This window comes from Staurois parvus, unplaced genomic scaffold, assembly GCF_062004578.1.
Source record: "Staurois parvus isolate SC_StPar_1 unplaced genomic scaffold, SC_StPar_1.0 ptg000334l, whole genome shotgun sequence".
Classification (NCBI taxonomy): domain Eukaryota; kingdom Metazoa; phylum Chordata; class Amphibia; order Anura; family Ranidae; genus Staurois; species Staurois parvus.
In genome coordinates this window covers 247,170-271,500 of record NW_028318130.1, presented here as the reverse complement: position 1 = coordinate 271,500, position 24,331 = coordinate 247,170, and the positions used below count along the sequence as shown (strand labels likewise).

At 39.2% G+C, this 24,331-nt stretch overlaps 1 protein-coding gene across 5 annotated transcripts in view; it reads left to right on the top strand.

Annotated features, from left to right (window-relative positions):
• Positions 1 to 24,331, top strand: part of NEK1 (NIMA related kinase 1) — a 220,246-nt gene that overhangs the window by 53,442 nt on the left and 142,473 nt on the right. For 4 of the 5 annotated variants that reach the window (XM_089684022.1, XM_089684020.1, XM_089684021.1 and 1 more), the window contains exons 4-15: positions 11 to 94; positions 179 to 246; positions 1,415 to 1,501; positions 3,543 to 3,597; positions 5,511 to 5,711; positions 7,366 to 7,435; positions 9,467 to 9,627; positions 14,040 to 14,099; positions 14,376 to 14,441; positions 18,795 to 18,842; positions 22,383 to 22,457; positions 22,565 to 22,743. In XM_089684022.1, coding sequence (XP_089540148.1) covers positions 11 to 94; positions 179 to 246; positions 1,415 to 1,501; positions 3,543 to 3,597; positions 5,511 to 5,711; positions 7,366 to 7,435; positions 9,467 to 9,627; positions 14,040 to 14,099; positions 14,376 to 14,441; positions 18,795 to 18,842; positions 22,383 to 22,457; positions 22,565 to 22,743 — 1,154 coding nt within the window. The remainder of the gene's footprint in view (positions 1 to 10; positions 95 to 178; positions 247 to 1,414; positions 1,502 to 3,542; positions 3,598 to 5,510; positions 5,712 to 7,365; positions 7,436 to 9,466; positions 9,628 to 14,039; positions 14,100 to 14,375; positions 14,442 to 18,794; positions 18,843 to 22,382; positions 22,458 to 22,564; positions 22,744 to 24,331) is intronic. The other variant, XM_089684019.1, reaches the window with a different exon arrangement.

The window sequence follows — 24,331 nt, the reverse complement described above, 5'->3', positions numbered from 1 at the left end:
TTCCTCTTAGATCCTAGACTGGTTTGCTCAGTTGTGTTTGGCTCTGAAACATGTTCATGATAGGAAGATTCTCCACAGAGACATTAAGTCACAGGTAAAACTGAAAACCTAATGAACTCATCAGGATTGTGATACATGTATGGTTTTATGACGTCTGTTACTTGTGTCTCCATTTTAGAATATATTTTTGACAAAAGGTGGGACCATACAGCTGGGAGATTTTGGAATAGCCAGAGTATTAAACAGGTATGCACGGAAGCTTTTTTATGTTCAATACATTTTATTGATTTGATATTAAGAAATACACTGAGCCACTGAAAGATAACAGACACACTTGCTTGGAATACAGGCCAGTTGTACAGAATGATCAACTACAAAGGGTCTGGATAATTACAATTACAAGTAAGAGGAGAGTAATATTGTGTCTCAGGGTTCTTGAAGGGATCCATCATCAGTTTGTAGAGGGTAAACTGTAGCGATAGAGAGAAGGAAGGAAGAAGAACAGAAAAGGAGGGAGGCGTGGAGATGTGGGGAGGAGCACTGCAGAGGTTTTTAGAACCATAGCTCAATGATGTGTAAATGGGTCTGGCTCTCATAGATTCAGGAGACGGCAGGGGTGGACTGACCATTTGGAAACTCGGGCACCGCCCGAGGGCCCGGGGGTCAGTAGGGGGCCCCATGAGATGCTCCTGGTACCTTTTTCATAGGCTTTATTGAGTTTTTGGGCAAGAACACAGGGGCCCCATGATTCCCTATTGCCCGGGGGCCCCATGAGTTGTCATTCCACCCCTGGTAGACGGTGATCAAAATTTGGTGGCATAAAATTTGAGATCCATGGGTCCCAAAGTTTATGAAAGCTATACATTGTATCAGTGAGTTTAGCTGTCAGTTTGTCATTAATGAGCATACAATGGATTTTGGATTGTACTGCTGCCAGAGAGAGGGAGTCCAACAGCCACGCTTTAGCTGTGATTTGTTTAGTGGCTGTAAAAATATGGGTTGTCTGTCTGAATTGATGTTTGGGAAGCCCATCAGGTTTCTAGTTGAGTAGTGCCTCACTAAGGGAGCATTGGGATATTTACTCCAAACAGAATTCGTAACATGGTTTAGACCTGGATCCATAGAGCCTGGGCAATTAGACATGTCCACCACCTGTGAGCATATGTGCCTGGTTCTGATCAGCCGTGGGAGAAGGGCCCTGCATGTCCCAGAGTGTAACATGCAATTTGAGTTGGGACTAAAGTACCAACAGTACAACAGTTTGTAGTTTGTTTCGAGGGCAAGGACTTTCTGGGAACACATCTTAGTGGTTTACCAAATTTGCTGCCATTCCTTCAGAATCTTATTTTATACATTAGTAAGAACTCTTTGCATTCCAGCTTTTTTTTTATAGATTTTTTTTTTCCTTATACAGCACAGTAGAGCTTGCTCGGACTTGTATAGGAACTCCTTACTACCTGTCCCCTGAGATTTGCGAGAACCGACCCTACAACAACAAAAGGTTTGTGGGTTTGTGTAATGTAGTATTTATTTTTTAAATACATTTTTTAGTGAAAGAAATTATAGTATACCCTATATATACACTGTTTCTAAAAGAAAGACATATACAGTATGTATAGTGTGTCTATGCCTTCCTTATTTTAAATGCCAGCTGCTGTATTTTTGAATATCTCCTGATATTCAAAACCATAAATATTTCCATTATACAGTGCTATTTAATATTACCTCCAAAACTATGTTTGCATAGAGCAGCCCCAATCCTTCTCTTCTTGGATCCCCCACCGGTGCTTCTGGCTCCTCCCCCTTACCGAGTGCCCCCAGAGCAAGCAGCTCTCCCGAGCCGCCTCTGTCTATGGGACACACGGACACACAGAGCATGGCTCAGTCCCGCCCCCCTCTCCCTCACTGGCTGTGATTGACGGCAGCAGAAGCCTATGGATCCCGCTGCTGGGTCTCAGCTAGTGAGCAGAGAGTGTCCCGGGTGGGTGAGCCTCGGCTCTCATGCACATATCTGCATCGGGCTCAGGTAAGTATTGGCGGTGCTGCAGGCGGTGCTGCACCTTGAAGGTTTTAAAACCTTGGAGATGGAGAAACCATGGAGATTAAAGAAAAACCCTCAGCATTTACAGCTACTTCAAACTCTGTGCTGTCCCACAAAATACCTCTCTATTTACAATACCATGACCATATTTACGAATACTTGTACCCTATCCATAATGTTCAAAACATAATAGTAATTTATGCAAATAATGTAAATAATGTGCAAAAATAGCTATGTGAAAGGGTAATATGTATATAATGTACTGTGCCATAAGTTCCTCTGTGCCAATCAACGCAATCCTAGGTCTTGGCTTAGTTATATACAGCTGTTGCACTCCTCCAGAACACTGGATGTCACCTTTTTAAAACCATGCTGAAGATCCTCCCCCAAGTAGTCAGAACACTCACCAGATCCTAAAGCCTGGTGCACACATTCAGAAATTGCGGTACTAAGCAACGTTAGTGCAGCGATCCCTCCCGCTGAGCCTTTGTGTTCTGACAGGGGGACCCCCCCTCCGCCAGAACACACTAATCATCGTTCGCATTAGCTGTGAGTGCTGATCAGTTGCTGATTTTTCTGCTTGTCTCTTCGACAAAAACTGATCCTAAGACCGCCTTCTGTTGGAAGGACAACTGTATACATGGGCCGAATGTTGGCCGGTCATCCATATCATCCCGTAACTCTATTTATTAAAATACCATCATAAAAACACCATAGACTGCCATAGATCTGTTCTCTCCCAGCACTCGGTAATAGCTGTGTGGTAGTGTTCCAGTGCGTGGCTAACTCCATCGGTGCAATGCTGTGTGCGAGCTGCTGCTCTCAGGTGTGGGATGTCGTCACATGCCTAAGCATGTGGCACACAGATGGCAGAAAAAAACTGACAGGTTTTTAACTATATCCTGCTCTGTCTAAATGGGGGGAAAAACATTTGGGTTTAGGCTGCGTTCACACTAATGTGCTTCTGCCATGCTAAAACAGCACAACAAATGCGTATCAAAACTATTTCCTCCTAAATCATATGGGGCTCTTCACATCACTGCAGGAGTGGTGCATTTTGAACAGTCCTGCAAGCTGCAACTTTGGTCTGGTTTTCAAAACTGCACCAAAAACGCAGCTCCCCATTGAAATCAAAGCAAAATGCACAAAACGTTTTGCGTTTTTTGGTGCTTTTTTATGATTCAAATTGTTCACAGGTGCATTCACTGGTCCATTTTTCATAGGTGTAGGGAAACAGAAAATGTACTGATAACTCTTCAAAAATGCATCAAAAACATATATATGCTTTTTTACCGTGTTTTTCTACAGAGCAGTGTGAAAGCAGTCTTAGACAGAATTTATACATGCACAAACAAACACTTGCCTTTATAAGAACATTTGTATTTAGAGATTGAAGTAATTTACTTTTACCAATCGATTTTTGCTGAAATGGTGTATCCATTTGTTATGACGTCAGTTTGTCATTGTACCACTCTATATTCATTTGTGTTTTCTCATGCAGTGACATTTGGGCTTTGGGCTGTGTCCTTTATGAAATGTGCACTCTCAAACATGCGGTAAGTGGGTTTACATGGTTGCTGAAAAGCTGACGTTTACATGGTTGCTAAAAAGCTCCAAATACAATGCAGGTTTATATCTTTCAAGTCAAACACATCAGAATTTCCAGTTCAGCTGAACTACCGTCACTGTTAAAAATGGCGCATGATGGTGTCAAACTCTCTTGAAGGCTTTACATTACATGTAATGTAATAACATTAGTGGTGGGCAGTGGTGAGAAAGTGACACAATTGTTTTTAGCTTTGTATGTGTGGATAGAGACTTAAAACTTTATGGGGCTATATCCTCATCCAAGTCTTAAGCTGGCCATACATGAGTTAGTATTTTTTCATTCAGCTAGCAGTCCCATACACACAATCAAGGTGGACTCTTCCCTACTGTGTGACTGTATTCTGACAGCAGAGAAGTCAGCTGGGCTCCCCTGCTGTCAGATTATACGGATTACCGCTTCAGCTATTCAGCCTATTCACTGCAGCTCTAATCAAACTAAAGTTTTCTAGCAGGACTGTTTGTGATCAGTCGATCAGTAGATCAACAGCTCTCAAACGGGTCTGGCCATAAATGGATCAAAAATTGTCTGGTCGCTGCCTGAGTTTCAGTCTATCTCTGGTAGATTTAAAGTGTATTTCCAGTTCTGGAGTCACATTTGGGAAAACACCACTATATATGTTTTTGTTAGGTTGTGTTCCCATTCACACCGCATATTTACTTCTTTTTTTTTTTATCTATTTCTTACCTTTTTTATTTATCTTTTTAGATGTTTCTTAGGAGCAGGTGTCATGGCTGATTGCAAGCATTTCTCAGCAAGTCTGGTGCTGTCAGTCTGTCCCAGTAAAAATGCTGAGGATGGGCTCCCTCTTATTATCCTACAACGGAGAAGCCCAAGTTCTTTTAGGACAGACAGTGCTAAAATCTAGTTTTACAACTGATGAAATGATCATATTTTACAGGCCTAACTTAACTGTTTGTTTTGTCTAGGGGAGAGGAGAAGCATTTTTATTTATATGATCCTCTGCTTCCTTGGCAGACGGCACTCTCCCATGCTCCAGCAGTTTGCATCATCACATCCATTGCAGGGCTATGAAACCTATACTGGTCTTTATGACATCAGGACTTTTGACCACCAAAGCATGAGGGAGAAGTGTGGAGACCAGTCTAGGAACACGGAGGGTCGATTAACTAAATCTTCATTTCTGTGTTCCCTAAACAAGCAATTACCCTTCCAGTTTGGGCACAGCTGCAAGGGATTATTTTTAGATTTTCCTGTAGATGGGCTTTAAAGGGAAACTTGACCTTTTGTCCTCCCACTTTATTTTTTTCATAAATTCCTCCACCATCTTGAGTGCAGCAAACCTGGCATTATGTTTTTTTCCCTGATCCAGTTGAACTTAATTCTGGCATGGTCTCAACTAGCTTCTGTTGGGTGAGCCTTATTTCAAGGGACCCCTGGAGGCTTCGGTGAGTAATGGCTACCCATGGGAATAATTGGTGCCATGGCATGCATAAGCAGAATGAAGAGGAGCTAGCCAAGATCATGTTGGAGGGCAGATTGCTGGATCAAGGCTGGAGGTAAGTATTATGTTTTATTTGTAGTACAAAATAAGGATCTGCATAACGTGGACCCTTTTTTAGTCAGGAGAAAGAAAAAGTTGTAACATTGCAATGGATGCTTTTGGCAAAGCTTCATTTTACAGGCTTAGGAGAAACCTTCTTTTATGTTTTGCAGCATTTTTACCTACTAAACTAAACAAAGAAGAAACTTTGTCAAGTTAAAGATTTATGTATTGACTGCATTGTATGCTGTACATTCTTTTAAAATATTTAAAGTTTGTTTAAAATATTATATTATTAAAAAGCTGTGCCTTTGATATGATCATTTTGCATATTTTCTAAATAAAGTGTTAAATTTTAGTTTGAAGCTGGCAATATGAAGAACCTGGTGCTGAAGATCATTCGGGGCTCATATCCCCCAGTGTCCATGCATTACTCCTATGACCTCCGCAATCTGCTTTCTTTGCTTTTTAAAAGAAATCCCAGGGATCGTCCTTCTGTCAACTCCATATTGGAGAAGCCTTTTATATTTAAGCGTATTGAAAAGTTTCTGCCTCCACCGGTAAGTCTGAGTTATAGTAAATGTGACTGCAACTACAGTCATTTTAAAGTTGAATTCAAGGCAGATAAAAAAATATGATAATTTATGAAACTCTATATTTATTAATACATCATTAAATGTATTTTTTTATGCAAGCAATATAGTTTCCTGGTATAATCCACTGCTATACAGAAGGGCTCAGACTGAGAAAGGAAAAACAGCAAAAGGAGGCAGTCAATTGTACTGTAGTGCCCACATGGTAATATGCTGATAGCAGGAGAGAGCACAATGACAGAGAAATTAACTTCCTAGGCTGGCCATACATTATACAATTTTCTTGAGATTTTTGGTTTAGATTTACCAAAAACCATATAATATGAGGTCAAACCTAACAACACTTTCAGTTGAATCCAATTAGGCAGGCTCTTGTACTACATAGTTGAAGGTAAATCTAAAGGAAATTGGACAGAAAATTGAATAGTGTATGGCCAGTCTTAGTATGCTGCTTCTCCTTTCATTGTCCAGTCGTGTGTGCGTGCGTGCGTTCGTCCGTCTCTGTGCAGTTTCTTATGATACATACCATCCATGATACACCTGTATACTAAAGACCAAATGATCTACACCTGGTCTAGGCTCCTTTGGAGCAGTGGCTGTGTTTTAATGCATTTCCATTGATTTCAATGAAAACATATGTGCTTTAGTCTTAGTGTCTATTCACACTTGCCTGTTTAACTTAAGTAAAATACATTACTCTTACTGCTTTTCAATGCATTTCAAATAAAAAACCACATTAATCTCTATGTAGCTGGTTCACATCTACTGCTAAAACCTTTTCTCCTTGAGAAACTCAAACCCCTAAACCAAAAATACCAAACAATAAATAAATAATATATAGTCCAAAAAATTAGTGTCCAAAAATTAATATCCAAATATGAATAGTCCACCAAATTATTTCAATCCAGTGTGTCCAACTTTATTCCTCCATTCCAGACCACGTGATACCTCGAAAAAATATATAACTAACATAGTGTATTACCTTCAAAAATAACTTCAATGTATATACACCTTAAACAAATTAGTATATACTATATAAGTGCAACATAAATAAATACCAGATTCAACTGTGATTGACAAATGAATCCTGCAAAAAATCACTCTGTGTACACTCCAATAAACGTGAAAAATAGTGTACACTCAAAAAAAAAAAAAAATTATATATATATATATATATATATTGCTAAAAATAGTATGGGATCCATTTTTAGCACTCTGAGGTTCATCGACTGTCCATTTAAAATGAACTTGGCATATCTCAACACATTAACGCAATGCATAGTGTTAATGCGTCCTAAGGGAGATTACTATGTTTCTGCAGTTTAATGCAATGGCCTCTTAAAGGTACACAATGCATGTAGCAACGTTTTCAGTCAGTGCTTTAACAGAAAATATCAATGTTTTTAACAGAACCTTTCCATTTGTGTGCATATATCATTGATTAATATCAGATATTATTACCTTTTTATTTTGCTGTGGAAGAAGCAAAATGACTGGTGCTGTGATAGACTATTTTATTTTCATTGAGCGTATTATAATTCATTAATCTTTTCAGTAGATGAGTTGTGTTATTACTTAACTAATTAAAAACCATGTGATATTTTCTATTTTAATTCATCAGCTTTTTGTTGAAGAATTTGGCGTGGGAGCAGTTCTGGACCCACCTAAACCTGCAGGTCATGCCATAGCTGGTAGGTAATTAATATTATATGCTTTCAGTTTACTATACTGTATGTGAAGCCTACAATAAAGGAGACTTGTTAGTGCAAATATTGTGTTTAATACATGTTATATTTGAGGTTAAAGACCAACTGTGGCATCCTCAAAAAATGAATAGTTCAAGTACAACTAAAGACAAAACTTTTTATTTTAATTTTGGATAAAGTAAGGAAGGGTTAAAACCCTTGTCAGATTTTTTTTTCCATCTGTGTCCCATTGGAGAGGTTTACCTTCACTTCCTGTCCCATAGACAAAACAGGAAGTGATGAAATCCCTGCAAACTAAGGGAATTCTTTATAACATCCAACATCTCATGAGAGATCCTTGATAATTTGTGATTATTTCTTATAAATCCTTGATTTTAGGCTTTATCCCTGGTAACCCTCTGTATGTTCCTACCACCTAACTGTCGATCGGTGTGTTTATTGTTCTTCATATAATGTACCTGTAATGTTAATGCTGGGTGCAGTAGCTAAAGGCAAGTCATATACACACACACAATCTACAGGTAGTCACACACAGGTACTTTTAATCTGCATTTACACCATTACATATTCTACACATGTAAAAGACCCTCTACCAAATGAATACCTGCCCTGGCACATCATAGCATTCACCCGGCACTCCCAAGAAATAATAGAATCCAACTGCAATATTCTTGCACTGTCAAAACCTCCACTTTTATTATCACATGACACACAGGAGGATATATCTTATAGTCATCACAATCTGCATAATAACACACACCAATAATAATGCGAGCATTACAGCATGAAATAAACACATCATTTGGCAGCGTCACAGCATAGAATTAATACATTACCAAAGCTTTGTGGAAGCGGGAAGGAACAAATCCCATCGGAAACATACTGCCCAGAGGGTCACGGGGAAGCTGTAAGTGTGACCAAATGTTGAGCCCATATAGCCTTGGCAAGAGTCCCAGCATCAGAGCATCATCTGGCCACTAGGTGGGCTTCCTAGTGAATCCTGCTTAAATTCCCAGCTTTTAAACCATTTTTCTGGCAGTTTTCCTGAAGTGGGTGGGTGCCACACTCCCTATAGGAGGAGCTAGCAGGTTCCGTGTGGATAACGGAGTCATGCTCAGCCACCATATTGAATCCACATTGTTATCTGAAAAGTCACACTTTTGCTTCAGATCAGCTTCTTATCTACCCTAAACTTCTCATCTACCCTAAACTTAAAGATGTCTTACTTCTCAAGCAAGTAGACATCCCTAAACAGGTTCTTATCTTCTAATGTGAGATTACTAGATGTCATAAACACGTTCAATCTCACAAATAAGTTTTTATCTTTCTCTAAGCAGATTATCTTGTGACTCTGATGGTGACTTTGTTCCTTTAGCCTAGACAAATTACATCAGTCACTTCTCATGCTCCTGGCATCTGGGCAATGATGCTTTATTGTAAAAATTACCCAAGAAACAAAGGGTCCAAGGCCAACACATTTCATAGGCATTACAGTACCTTAAGGTTGAGGGTTATTACTTTATTTTCCTGTTGCTTCTTTTTGTACCTGGTATTATAATAATCAAATTATATGGCTGACTGTGTTATCTTTTCTCCATTCCTGATGTTATGTAAAACCTACTAAACATTTTTTAAAGTAAAAACCTATTGTGTGTTCCAATCTATTTCCACTCTATCCAAAACAAAAACAAAACCGTTTTTTTTTAACCTTTTTGTCATACTTTAATTTACATGGTCCATACATAACTTCTGAATCATGCTATGGAAGTGAACTTTGAGGCATTGACTATGCTTTTCGTAACTTTTTGCTATGTAGTCTATCTATTTGGACACTACGAAAAAGTAAATAGCAGTGCCTACAGAAATAATCTGGGCACTGAAAAGGTAAAACATTTTTACATTCTTAGATTTAAAAAAAGAAAAACTGTGTTCTCTCTGGCTGGATATTCTTTTTGTTTTGAAGTCTTAGCCACTTGAATGTCTGATATATACTCATTTTATGTTTTGTAAAATTAGCCAAAAGACAAGCTCCAGCACAAGCCATGCAATCTTCTTCTCCACCTGCACAGAAAATTACCAAACCGGCTGCTAAGTACGGAGTGCCTTTAACCATAAAGAAGTCTGCAGAGTCTGCAAAGAAGTATTGTGACAGAAAGCCACAAATCAGGCATAGACAGGTGAGAATGATATAGCTTCAAAACCTTTTAATTCATGTGCCTATACAGTATACTAATAAACACATGGCTAAAACAACTGAGTGAACTGCTCACATGGAGGGGAATTTAGTAAGACTGGAGCAGCCAGAACCTGACGCAGTTTTGCATGGCAGCCGTTTAGTTTCTAGCTTTCATTTTCAAAGCTGAATAAGCTGGAGTTAGAAACTGAGTGGATACTTCGCACAGCTTCTCCAGTTTTAGTAAATTCCCCCCATTGTGTCAAGGTAAGTGATGATCACTTTGGAATGTTCAGGATGATATCTAGAAGTTTCTTACCAAATCTTGTTTGATAGGCTTGAGAAGACTAAGCACTTCTGTTAGGCTTTTTCTGCTGTCTGAGACTCTCTTGGAGAAATTTCACCCCAAGTCCTTCGCTTGTGACAGCAAGCACGAAATGGGATAGGCAGTTGTCAATGGGACAAGAAGGCATAGACAGTAGTAATAGCCTGAAAAATCTGTGAACTGTGCCACAGAAAATGTATATAATCAGTGCAGCAGCTGCCAATAAGGAGCAAACACACTCCCAATTTAACCACAAACAAGTAACAAAAATGCTAGCTCTGATTTGTTTTGTGATTATGTGACAATTACAAAAATAAAACAAAGTAACACATGTAAACACCAATCCATAATATAAGGATATAATACTCCTGCACTGCCACAAATAAATGATAAGCTGCTGCAAGCACCTAAATGTGTTCCCACATCAATATAACTCCCCAAGAATAGTGCTGCGCTGCCCCATAGCGACCCTAGAAAATACACTAATAATCACCCTCCTGAGCATCAACCCCAATGTGTAATAGAATAAATCTGTGAAATAAGGTCAGTAGTAAATAAAAAAACAAAAACTGTCTGAGCCACTAAATCCAAATGATATGTGAAACATATATAAAGATTAATCAAAATCAAGTAGCAATAATTGTTATAATAAACACCCCCCTGAGCTGAAGAATAAAGTGTAAAAAAAAAACAACAAAAACCGTGAAATATGTGAACCGTATATCAGAAATAAAACACGATTACAATGGCAGTAAACACCTGGCTGATCTGTAATAAACACTCAGCTGACCTAAAGCATAAAGTGTGAAAATCAACAAAAACAGTATAAAATTATGTAAAACAAATGCCTAGCTGAGCAATTAGCCCCCCAGTGGAATAAATATATGACGAATTAAGTAAATGTTCAACTGGGCTGGATATTCACAAAAAGTGCATGTTTAAACAAAAAAAAAATAAAAAGATAAGCAGCTCTACTGAATATACAAAAAAAAGATAAATGGTGAATGATAAATAACACTTATAAAAATGCAAAAAGCACTCCAAAAGTGTTATAACAGTCTCTTTCTTTCAACATTTAAAGTAATGCACCAGTCACTTCAACAGACGGGCAAATCTATCATGCTCCTCCACCTTCAGGCGTACACGCTCACCTTAACAGCTGACCCCTAAAAAATATAGGTCAACATGAATCCCACTGGATCCTCTGCTTCCACGGGTCTCTCTTGGCACTCTCAGGAACAATCCTTTATTTTTTGGATGGAAGCTTGTGATGTCTTTTTTGGTGCGTGTAGGAAAAGATGTCATCTGTGTTCACCCTGTTTTTCCCTTAAATGCTTGCAATAGGTTCTGTGAACCTTGTATCTATGTGAATGGCATTTTTTATACACTTTTATGGTATAAAGCCTTACTACACTATGAGGAGTTCCTTGTTCCTTATCTTTTGAGCACCTATCCATCGGAGTGAGGACGTAAAGGATTGTTCCTGAGAGTGCCTGGAGAGACCTGTGGAAGCAGAGCATCCAGTGGATTCATATTGAGTGCATGTTGACCTATATTTTTTATGGATTCCAGGAAGTAAATGCTACATGAATAACTTGCCCTTACTCAAGATGGCCACTGCCAGAAATGCCAGAGGGTTTTTTTCAGAATGATTTCTCAGCAAAATGAAGCATGGAGACATGGATGGATGGGGGAGTTTGCTGTGAACATTAACAATGAAATAAATAGCATTTTTGGTTTGTGGTGGTTATATGCACTGTAGTTCCACTTTGATATTGCTCTGTTTTACTCATGAGCAGCAGAAACAGTAAAAAGTTCACCCAGTAGACTTTTAAGGCACCCAAACAGTTAAATAATAAAAAATATTTTATTATTGTACACTTGGCTAAAATTATGACTTAAAATTGAAGCAATTTATATTCAATATCGCGAGTAAAGGAATATGTTGCACCCCCAGTACCTATAACCGTGTAAGCAATTTATATGTAACCATCAAAATACTAACTAGGAAAAACTCGAAATGTCTGGCAGATCAAACTGGGGGGGGGGGGGAACTAGCTTGTGCATTTCCTGGAATCAAGTTCTGTTTCTTCAGGAGAACAATTGAGGTGTAAAATGTTAAAATTAAACAAAAGCATATTACAATATAATACTCACATCAAAAACTGCGTATTTTAGAACCATTCATTGCAGTCGCCCATTAGATGGACTAAATTGCCCATATGTGTGCGTTTGCATCTTGTGTAATACTTACATACATTGGAAGAGATTTACTAAGACTGACGCACTCAGAATCTGGTGCAGCTGTGCATGATGGCCAATCAGCTTCTGACATCAGCTTGTTCAATTAAGCTTTGACAATAAAACCTGGAAGCTGATTGGTTTCTATGCAGAGCTGCACCAGATTTTTCTCTCTCCAGTTTTAGTAAATCAACCCCATTTGTATTAAGTGTGTTGGAAATTGCTGCCATCATATATATGCTAGGCGAGCTCCAAGACCATCCAGATGGCTACTAGAAGCAGGAAAGTACAGGCGTTTTGTATATGGATTACAACTTTCTACAAAATAATGCAGAAAGAACAACCCATTCATCAGGCTCACAAAAGGGAGAACAGTGTTTGTCCAAGATTATTGTATATACCCTTGCCTACATGGGCATGAGCAAACATATGAAAAAAGGAAGGATCATCCGAAGATACCAGGGTAAAAGCTCAGAAAGCATCTACCATAGGAATATTTTATTCAGACCAGTAGTACCAATGAATTCCTCTATGTATGCCAGCAACACTTAACCTCCTTAGCGGTAATCCCGAATGTAGCTCGGGGTAAAATTTCTATACCAAGAGCGGTAACCCGAGCTACACTCGGGCTTACCATGCGGCGTTGCTCTGGGGGTCCCTGAAGCACTTACCTTGTCCTTCGGTCCCGCGATGTGTCCCCTGCAGCGTCCCCGGCCATCTCCTCCGGCCGATGCCGGCATCCGACTTCTGTGTTCCGGTCCCTGTGACGTCGGGACGTACAGGCGCCGGAACCGGCGGGAAATTTGAAATTTTTAAAAAATTTCATTTTTGCTGTCATTGCTGTTTCAATGCATTTCACAAATATTTTGTCCCTACTGCTTTGTCCTGTGCCCTGCCTGCATTTTGAATGTTCTTTCTGCCTGGAAACTTAGAAAAGTCCATGGCGTCCAAAAAGCGTCCCTTTACATCAAAAGCGGTTTTAGAACAGCGATCGTAAATCAGAACCACTTGCAGAATTGAGTGATAATGATTCGTGGGGAAATTCGTCATCAGACACTGAAAACGATTTTGCGACTTTGCTCAGCGATGTGCGAACTTGCCTCTGTATTTCAAATTTCAGTGTTTTTGGTTTGATTATATTATTGAATTAAATGTATTATTATTATTATTATTATTATTTTTTATGATTATTTATTAAATTATAATTTATGATTTTGTTTCAAATTTTATCATATCCGGAATGTTTAATAGACTCTTGTTCGTACAGATTTCAGTGAGTTATTCCTAAAAATTACAGCCTACAATAAAAAACTACATATTTCCATGCAAAAAAATGGTACCGCTTTCAGCACAAAAAATCAGAAAGAATCATACCGCCAAGGAGGTTAAAAAGATACTAACCATCAAAAAGTACTTACAATCACAACATTAGAAATCCAACCACGTCACTCCAAATTCTGTTGTGATGTGTATATAAGGTGTAAGAGAAACATACAGAAGTTAGAAATTCTGGTTTCAATATGCTCTATTAAGACTGGTTTCTGGCTTATGTAAATACATTAGTTTATAGCCTTTGGGCTTCAAATTTTAAAAAGTGCTTATGGTGCCTATAGTACGCACAGTCTTCCTTAAATTGTTAAACTTCCATTGGTAAAAGGCCACCTGGAATCTTATTGCTTTGGGCAGGATAAGGTGTTCTTTCTTTTAGATTCATAAAGATTTATATGTTTATACCAAGGATTCCATGGACCATAAGTACAAACCGTATAAGAGTCCTGGAATAGCACACATCTCCATGAATCTTGCATAAAGACTACTACTTCTAATTTGCAGTTTCGCTTTTTGTCCAGGCCCCAGCAGTTCCCATGAAGAAAGTGAACCCTGTAGAAGAAAGGAGGAAAATGTTTGAGGTATCGAGCTGTCCCTCCTGCTTTCTTTATTGTGACTGACTTCCAGTTCTACAGAGCTGGAGGGTTCAGCAGTGCTGCTTGTGGTGCCAGCTTTTCCTGCGCTGGCAAATAAATGAATGACCCTAACCAAACACCTCCAAACCTTTCCTCCTTGTTTCTTCCCACTCTTGTCCACTAACCACATTTTCCTTGTCTGTCTTGACTCCACTAACCTCTTTACCATGAAGCTTCTACTAAAGAATGTGTGAGCAATGTGAGGGCTTGTTTATATTGCAGGACGTGGCCAAGAAAAAAAGAGTGGACATTAGACAGCTGGAGAAGGAGAAGAGACAGAGAGAACAGGTAAGTAGTCTTTTCTGTTGTAAGGCTGATATCAAAAAAGATTTTTACTTTTGTACATAATCAGCAACATACATTTTCATTTGCACATTTTAAAACTAATGTGCATGAGAGCAATAACCAACAATGCTGTTATAGGAGCTGAAGGGAAGAAGACCAGGTGTATGTAGTTTCTGATTGGAGAGAAGTGTTAACTCATGTTTAGTTGCTTTGCCACAGGGAAGGAGCATTTATATATTATACCCAGTTTATGATCTGTTGTCATTCATATAGCACAGGGGTGCAAAAGCATCCTCTGTCCGCCCGCCCGCAATATAGTGTGTACAGGCGGCAGGTACAGGACCAGCGATGTACCCGTACGTTGCTGGTGTTATTCCAACATGGGGCGCTGTGTGCCTGAGCAGGCATGCATCCCCATCGCTATGCCCACAGCTCTCACATGATACATGGGGCCAATTGCAGCACCCTGTGCCATGTGACCAACAGGAGCCAATCACAGATCACTGTTTTTTTCACTGTCATGAACCTAACTCATTCATGACAGTTCAGTGCAAACATTGCATTGCAAGCGCAATAATCTTTATTGCAAGCAAAGTGTAAGGAAAGAAAATCACTGATCACCCCTCCAGAGTAGTAGCACAATGTTACTATGGTAACATTGTACTACTCTGATGAAAGTTTTTGTTTATTTTTAATAGTAAAAAAAATTATAAAATAAAAATAGAGAGAAATTTTTTTATTTTTTACTACTTGCCGCTTTCCCACCCACAGTGTGTGGGTGAGCAGCAGCTCTGGGCAAAGCGATGTCAGTCAAGGGAGAGAAGAGAGCTGGAGAAGCAGTGGGAAGGGACGTTTCCCTCCGCCACCACCTTCCAGGGTTTTCTTGGACTCCTTGGCTCATAGGGGAATCCGAGAATGCAGCCGGCAGTTCCACTGGCTGACCACAGAGCTAAATGGAGACCAGAATGCCTCCAGTCATCTCTATGGTCTAAGAGAACAGAAGCTACAAGCATTTCATTATTTCCGTTTCGCCAAATATAAATGGCAGCATTTTAAATTTGGAAAAGCATCTGATCACACCAATCTTAGTGTGATCAGATGTTTTAAGGGCAGAGGAGAGATCTAGATTCTAGTAAACCCCAGATTTCTCAGAAAAGAGTACCTGTCACTGCCTATTGCTATCACAGGGGATATTTACATTCCCTGTGATAACAATAAAAGTGATAAAAAAAAAATGAAACTGATAGTGTAAAAAAAAAAAAAAGAAAAGAAAAATAAATAATAATTAAAATGTAAAACTCGCCCCCATCCCCATGCTGGCATGCAAAGGCGACCTAAAGCGGTGGTCCTGTGTTTGGTATGTAAACAGAGCTTGTACCATGCTTGTGAGGTATCGACGCGAACATCAGATTGATGGAAGGAACTCTAGCACCAGACCTCCTATGTAAATATAAAATGGTGATGACCTGTAAAGGCTTTTAAAACATCACGGATAATAAATATTTACATAGTTTGTAGCCGTTTCACGGATGTGCGCAATTTTAAGCATGTCATGTTTGGTATCCATTTACTTGCCATAACATATTTTATAATTTTAATGCACAAACAACACAATATATTGCCCAGTTGTTTGATAAAGGTTTTTCCCCAAAACAATGCGTTTGACAAATCGCTCTGTAAATACTGTGTGACATAAAAAATTTCAACACCCGCCTTTTAATAAAATTAAAATGTTTGGGAGTTCAAACTATTTTTCTAGCAAAAAAATCTGTATTTTCATGTAAACAAAAAAAGTGTCAGAAAAAGCTTGGTCTTCAAGTGGTTAGAAACGTGAGTGATGTGTGGCATAAGCTTCTAATGTTGGGCCTGAAATGCCAGGATAGTAGAAGCACCCCCTCCAAATGACCCCTTTTTGCAAAGTAGACACTCCAAGGTATTTGCTAAGGGGCATGGTGAATATTTTGCCAATCTCACTTGTTGCCACAAGTTTTTGGAAACAGAAGAAAGAAAACGAAAATGTATTTTTTTCTTTTCTTTTTCAAAACCCCTTGACAAAAATGATATCTGAAAAATACTCACCATACCTCTTATCAAATTCCTTGGGTTGCCTACTTTCCAAAAAGGAGGGGGGGGGGTGCTCTTATTATCCTGGCATTTTAGGGCCTCGGAAACTGTGATGGGTAGTCAGGAACTGATATGAGGAAATATGCACTTTGAAAGCCTGAAGGTGGTCATTGCATTTTTGGGGCCTGTATGTAGCTAGACTGCCAAAGAAGTCTCACACATGTGGCATCCCCATATTCGGGAGAAGTAGCAGAATGTGTTTTGGAGTGTTATTCCACATATACCCATGGCATGCGTGAGCAATATATCATTTAATTGACAACTTTGTGTAATAAAAAAAAATGTTCGTAATTTCCAAAAATTTGTGGCAAAAAATAAATCTTCCATGGACTCAAATGGACTCTTAGCAAATTCCTCGGGGTGTCTACGTTCCAAAAAGGGGTCATTTTTGTGGGGGGGGGGGGTTGTACTGCCCGGCATTTTAGCACCTCAAGAAATGTGATAGGCAGAAAGTCAAAGCTGCATAAATTCCAATATATGTTCCATAACTTTCACCAAAACAGTTGATAAACACATATTGGGATTTTTTCTTTTACCAAAGACATGTCGTAGAATACATTTGGCCTAAATTTATGACTAACTTTTGAGTTTACTGAATATTTTTTATAACTAAAGTAGAAAATATTGTTTGTGTTTTTTTTTTGTTTTTTTTTAAATTTCTGTCTTTTTCGTTTATATCACAAAAATATAAAAAACCCAGTGGTAGTCCAATACCATCAAAAGAAAGTTCTATTTGTGTGAAAAAGGAGGAAAATGGGGAGGATTGGTTCCTGTATATGCTGTCCCTCCTGTCCAAGTGTAAAACCGAATGTGACAGAGAGGCCACGTAGGCCCCTTGGAGCATGCGGCAGGTTTACGCTTTGCCATAGACTTCTATTATATCTTGTGGGTGTGATGCACTTTGTGAAAGCTCCCCAAAACTACTACATTGAGGAGTTTTGATGCATTTTCAAAAAGCGCACCAAACCAGCAGGATATAATAAAAGTCTATGGCTTAGTGCAGCTAACCCTCAGGAAAGCCACAGGTGCACTGCACCTTGCAGATCAGTGTGAAAGCACCCTATAGTTGTTATCACTTTTACAGGTGCTAATATGCCCATTGCAAAAGTGCAGTCTATGTTAAGTTTAATACACTGACCATCTTTTTCCACTTAGAGCATCTGCTTGCATCACTGTCCATCTCCAGGCTGCTAAAATGGTCCTAGGTGAAGTGCACTTGGTATCACTCTGCTGGGACAGGAGCTAGCACTAAAGAGGACGCATTGTCTTATGCAGCTCCTGCTCCTTCTGTGGCTGCCTGCTTCCTCTGCTGCCGGCTTGATGCACTCTGATGCTCTGGGATGGCGGGTGGGCAAGCCCAGATTGTGATCAGTGGGTTGCTGACTTCAAGGCATGTGCTTCCTTGGTTTGAGGTTGAGGGCCACAGGTTGAGCACCCGTGGTATAGCATTACTCATGATTATTTAAGGTTTTAGTGAGATGATGTGGTATGCACATGTTAGTATAACAAAGATTCAGTGTTGTACTCTTTGCAAATCCTCTCTTTGAAGCTCAGGTCCTTCAGGAGTTAATTATGTGTGTAATTGGATATTTAGAACTGATTCACACATGTGGGGTGTGGATTGAAGCTCAGGTTTCACAGCTAACTGACACAATAGTTGTTCAGCAGTTTATGTCAGGTTTACATCAGGTTCAGGACAGGATTAAGTCAGGGTTTTATCCTGTTCACACATGTGGGGTTTAAAAAACGGTTCCCATGGAAGTCAATAATCTGCACCTGAACCTGAAGATACTGCTCAGAAATTGTACATGACTCTTTTTCAAATCACATTGAATCCACACCGCTAGTGCATCGGACATATGTGAACAGGCACCATAGGAAGCAATGTTATTTAACATGTCATGCGGATTGGATGCGGTTCAAATGTTGAAATATGATGCGGTTCAAATATGAACACAGTCATTGACCTGGAAGTATGCGGGTAGTGAAAGTCCGAGAAGAAGTCCTTGTTTGCATACTTGTTCCACAGGTAGCTGGGTCCAGTAGAAGAGGTCAGTAATGGCAGCCTCGATATTTCTCTTGAGACAAATGTCCTTTTATGTAGTTTAAAAACAAGAGATTATTAAACTGAAATATGGAAACTGTTATGGAGATTTTGTTTTCTTCTGTTCTTGTATATTAGTCCCATGCATCCTTCCAAGTGTTACTATCTCCTTTCTAATCCCCTGTTAGATAAATTTACTGAAAGCAGAACAGATGAGACGATTGGAGAAGGAAAGGGTAAACTGAATGATCTTACTGATACCATATAATGTTTCTTTGTGCTTCTTTTTTGACGCATCTCTCTATTCCATGTGTGTTTTGTTTTCTTCATGTAATTGAATAAATGTAGTCTGATCAAATTTCTCCAGGCAGTTAGAGCATTCATAGCTGATCATAATCTCAAAACATTCTTGGATGTACACTTGCCACTTCACATTTTCAGCTGCTGCATTTATTGAGTACAACATCAACTTGTACTGATATAACTGCTCTCTTATATTTGAACCAAAGTACCACATCAAAAAATTGCAGGGAGTTATTTTTTTTTTGCAGAAAACACATGCAAAGTCTGTTTTGCAAAAATAGATAAAACTTCCCATGCTAAGGGCATACTAGGAGGTAAATGTTTCATAACCTTGGACTGTAAGCTCCTTGAGGGCAGGGACTGATGTGAATGTACAATATATATGTGTGATGTGCTGCTTAAATTGTAAAAAATAAATAAAATGTAATGGCACATGGCAAGAGCCTTCCCTCGCCCTGCAGAATTTGGTTCTGATTAATTAAAGTGGTTGTAAAGGCTGAAGGGTTTTTTTACTTTCATGCATTCTATGCATGAAGGCAAAAAACCTTCTCTGTGCAGCATCCCCCTGCTAATACTCCCCTAAGCCCCCCTTGATCCAGCGATGTGCACTGGAGTCTCGGCTATCCCGGGACTCTCTCTCCTCATTGGCTGAGACAGCAGCGGGAGCCTTTGGCTGTCAATCACAGTCAGTGAGCCAATGAGAAGAGAGAGGTGATTGGGCCGAGCCGCGGCTCCCTGTGCGAATGGACACAGAGAGCAGCAGGTGCCCCCATAGCAAGCTGCTTGCTGTGGGGGCACCTGACATGAACGAGGGACCAGGATCCACCTGCGGGTGACCCGAGAATAGGAGGATCCGGGCTGCTCTGTGCAAAACCAAAACTCGAAGCTGATTTTTTTAATATATATATTGTAAGCCTGTAGAATCACTTTAAAATACTGTATACTGCGGGTTTTCTGTCATCTCATATTTGTCCACAAGGTGGCAGTATTGTAACGGTCAGTTTCAACTAAACTGGCAATGATTAGACTCATTTATTATTTCATACATCAGTGATCTACTTAGCAGTAACATATAATCAAGTGCTCCACAGCGTAGTTGTAGATCCATTTGTAACAGTTCCTTAACCTGAAGGAGTTTCCAATCCAATGTCACTATTGCACTTAAACACAGTAAGTAGGGCCAGTTTTAGGAGAAAATCCATTAACCCAGAAGGTTTAGGATGGAAATTGGAGCACTCGGGAGAAGCCCATGCAAACATGGGAAGAACATACACAATACACAAAATTACACACAGCACTAACAGTATACGCAGGATGCAGAGCTTAAGGGCAAGAATTCTAACCACTTTATCCCCTCTCTTTCCCAATTATTATATAGGATTTATATAGCGCCAACAGTTTGCGCAGCACTTTACAAAATGAAGGTAGACATTACAGTTCTAATACAAATTGGTACAAGAGGAAACAGAGGGCCCTGCTCATTAGAGCTTACTTTACAATCTAAAAATGGTTGTCTTTTTGTTAAAATACATAAAGCATATCTAAACTCGGGAACAAAAATGTATATATATTGCAGCTTACCAGTCCTTAGCTGTGATGGCTTTATTTGATTTTTTTTTTTATATATATTTTTTTTTTTGTTTCTACTTGGTGATCCAGTAATATACTTCTTGTACTACTTTGATAGTTACTCACTGTAACTTACCTATGGAGAAGCAACTTTGTCATCATAGGACAGGACTATAAATGCCATGATTTGGCTACCGTGCCTAGAGGGGAGAGATTCTGTAGTCCTCAGAGATAACTGAGAACAATGTAACTGATAAGAATGCAGTGCAGGAAGTTGACAAGATTTCTGGCAGGGTCAATGGATATTTATCGCACCTATTGAACAGAAATTACAATATTTCAATGGTTTATTTAACAAACCAAAGAGACAAATAAGAGAAGTTCCTTGTTAGAATTCACCTTATCCTTTTAAAACTTTTACAGTCAAATTTGAAAAAGAAAACACTATGGGGGAGATTTACTAAAACTGGTGAGTGCAAAATCTGGTGCAGCTGTGCATGGTAGACAATCCGGTTAATTTCAGCTTGTTTAATTAAACATTTGACAAAAAAAACTCAAACCTGATTAGTTTTTAAGCAAGGCGGCACCCGATTTTGCACGCTCCAGTTTTAGTTAATCAACCCTTATATGTTTGTTATATGTTCTTATTCACACAGCATAATTAAAATAAATGTAAAAAAAATATTTCTTGCATATATGTTTGTTTGGAGCAGATATCTGGCCCAACTGCAAGTTACTCTTGCAATATTTTCACAGTGACTCTGTCCCCACACAGACTTCCCATCATTAACATACAATGCAAGAAACTCAGTGTCCATATCTTTATAAGGACAGACAGTGTTCAAATCCAGATTATAACTGATGAGATGCCAGCACAGTTCAGACAGGGTTAATTATGGTAAACATTAACTTCCCAGCCCCCTTATGATCATTACAGAGAAGAGAAAGCTAAACATGTTTTTTTTCAATCAGGAAGTTTTCAGAAAAGATCATTTAAAAAGGTAAACTGCATTTTTGTATATTTTGTTTAATTATGCTATGTGAAAGGGAACATATAACAAATGTAAAATAGGTGTTACCCCAATTTGACTGCAAATACACTGAACATACTGTATGGATGCATATAAAATAAATGCATGGCTTTTTCTCACATGAAAAAAGAAAACCACAAGATTCTAGGTTGACTGTTAAATTGTGAACAGGAAAGCACCTCCCCTCAGTGCCCACTGAACTCAAAGCAAAGATGACTAAAACTTGCTGGTCGTATTCTCCTCCCAAACACCTTTCACGACTATTACTGTTTGGAAGTGTACTGCTGTCCTTCCAGCCCCTGAAACGACAAAGTTCTTTATTTCTGTCTATAAAGCGGTAGTAAACTGCTGCTTGAAAAATAAACTAGTCCCCCCACAGGGTAAAGTCAGAATGTACTGGTATGCACCACATAGTAGCATATTGTGACAGACTTGCCTGTGAAATGGAGCCCTCCAGGAATCCATCTTTACCTGTGCTTTTTTTTTTTCTTCAGGTCCCCTGGTTGCAGCTGTTTAATTTGCCAAGCCACAATGACATCACTTCCACGCATGCACACGGGAGTCACTGTTTACGGCACAGGGCTCTGAAGGATCGGCACGGGTAGCCATTCCTTCAGAGCGAATGCACCAGTGATGTCACCAGCGACATTTACCACACAGGTAAATATCTCCTAAATGGTGCAGATTTAGGAGATATTTACGGTACCTACAAGTAAGCCTTGTTATAGGCTTACCTGTATGTACAAAGCAAAAACTTTAACAGGTGACAATAGATTATTGTATCCTTATCCTACTTCAAAATGTTGCATATATGCGCTTAGTATTTCCTTTATATCTATTTTCTTGCTAACTTATTTACATTTATGGTTTTAGTTGGAGCGAATAAATCGTGCAAGAGAGCAAGGTTGGAAGAATGTAATTGGTTCAGGAGGAAGTGGAGAAATTAAGGTGAAATCACAAGACATTTACATAATTTTGTTCAGACCTAAATAAACTGTCTTTATAGATCAGCATAATGGTTTCATGTTTAGGTCTTAAAAAATGTTCTTTTACAGACACCATTTTTCGGGGGAGGCGGAGGGGCAGCGCCACCACAAGCTGCAGGTCGCTCTTCCTATGAGTATTATCATTCCATACTAGACCAAATGCAAAAGCAGAAAGAAAACATTAAAGCAGCAGAGGACAAAGAGGCCAAACACCGAGCAGAATTACAAAATGCTGACGCGGCACAAAGGTTTGTACCGTGTTTTTCGCTCCATAAGATGCACCTGACCATATTAGAGGAGGAAAACAAGAAAAAAAATATTCTGAACCAATGGACTGCAGACATAGTACAGGAAATGGCCAGAGACTGCAGATATAGTACAGGAGATGACCAGAGGCTGCAGACATAGTACAGGAGATGACCAGAGACTGCGGACATAGTACAGGGGATGACCAGAGACTGCGGACAGAGTACAGGGGATGACCAGAGACTGCGGACATAGTACAGGAGATGACCAGAGTCTGCGGACACAGTACAGGAGATGGCCAGAGTCTGCGGACACAGTACAGGAGATGACCAGAGACTGCGGACATAGTACAGGAGATGACCAGAGACTGTGGACACAGTACAGGGGATGACCAGAGACTGCGGACACAGTACAGGGGATGACCAGAGACTACGGACACAGTACAGGAGATGGCCAGAGACTGCGGACATAGCACAGGAGATGGCCAGAGACTGCGGACATAGTAGATAAGTGCTGCACATTATTTTATTTTTTTTTATAATTTTGTGAAGTGAATCACAAGGGTACTAGTAGCTACTAGTGAGAGGGAATTTAGATATCAGCTGTGCGGACACTATATATGTCATTTAAAAAAAATTATATATATATACACCCTGTTCCAAATTATTATGCAAATGATATTTTTCTCATATACCTAAATAATTGATGTAAATAACAGTCAAGATAATTCTCATGTTATCAACTATTAAGAGTACAATTCAAATTTTATTGAACAAACCTCCTAGTGATAACAGTATTTTTTTTAAACATAAAAAACTTACAATGCACTGTTCCAAATTATTACGCACAGTAAGTTTCAAAACACTTTATAGGTTGTAAAGAACTGAAAATTGTCATTTGTTGTGTTTGCAGCATATTTACTGAAATCAAAAGCTATTTCAATTAAACTTTTAAAAACATTTTAACTTTTTAAACATTTTAACAGGTCACGTTACATTTTAACCCCTTATTTGATAGCAGCTTCACAAGTCTTGCATCCATTGAACTTGTGAGTTTTTGGACAGTTTCTGCTTGAATTTGTTTGCAAGATGTCAGAATAGCCTCCCAGAGCTGCTGTTTGGATGTAAACTGCCTCCCACCTTCATAGATCTTTTGCTTGAGGATGCTCCAAAGGTTCTCAATAGGATTGAGGTCAGGGGAGGATGGAGGCCACACCATGACTTTCTCTCCTTTTATCCCCATAACAGCCATTGATGCAGAGGTATTATTTGCAGCATGAGATGGTGCATTGTTATGCATGAAGATGATTTTATTATGGAAAGCATAGTTCTTCCACAAGCTGCAGGTCGCTCTTCCTATGAGTATTATCATTCCATACTAGACCAAATGCAAAAGCAGAAAGAAAACATTAAAGCAGCAGAGGACAAAGAGGCCAAACACCGAGCAGAAGTACAAAATGCTGACGCGGCACAAAGGTTTGTACCGTGTTTTTCGCTCCATAAGATGCACCTGACCATATTAGAGGAGGAAAACAAGAAAAAAAATATTCTGAACCAATGCACTGCAGACATAGTACAGGAAATGGGCAGA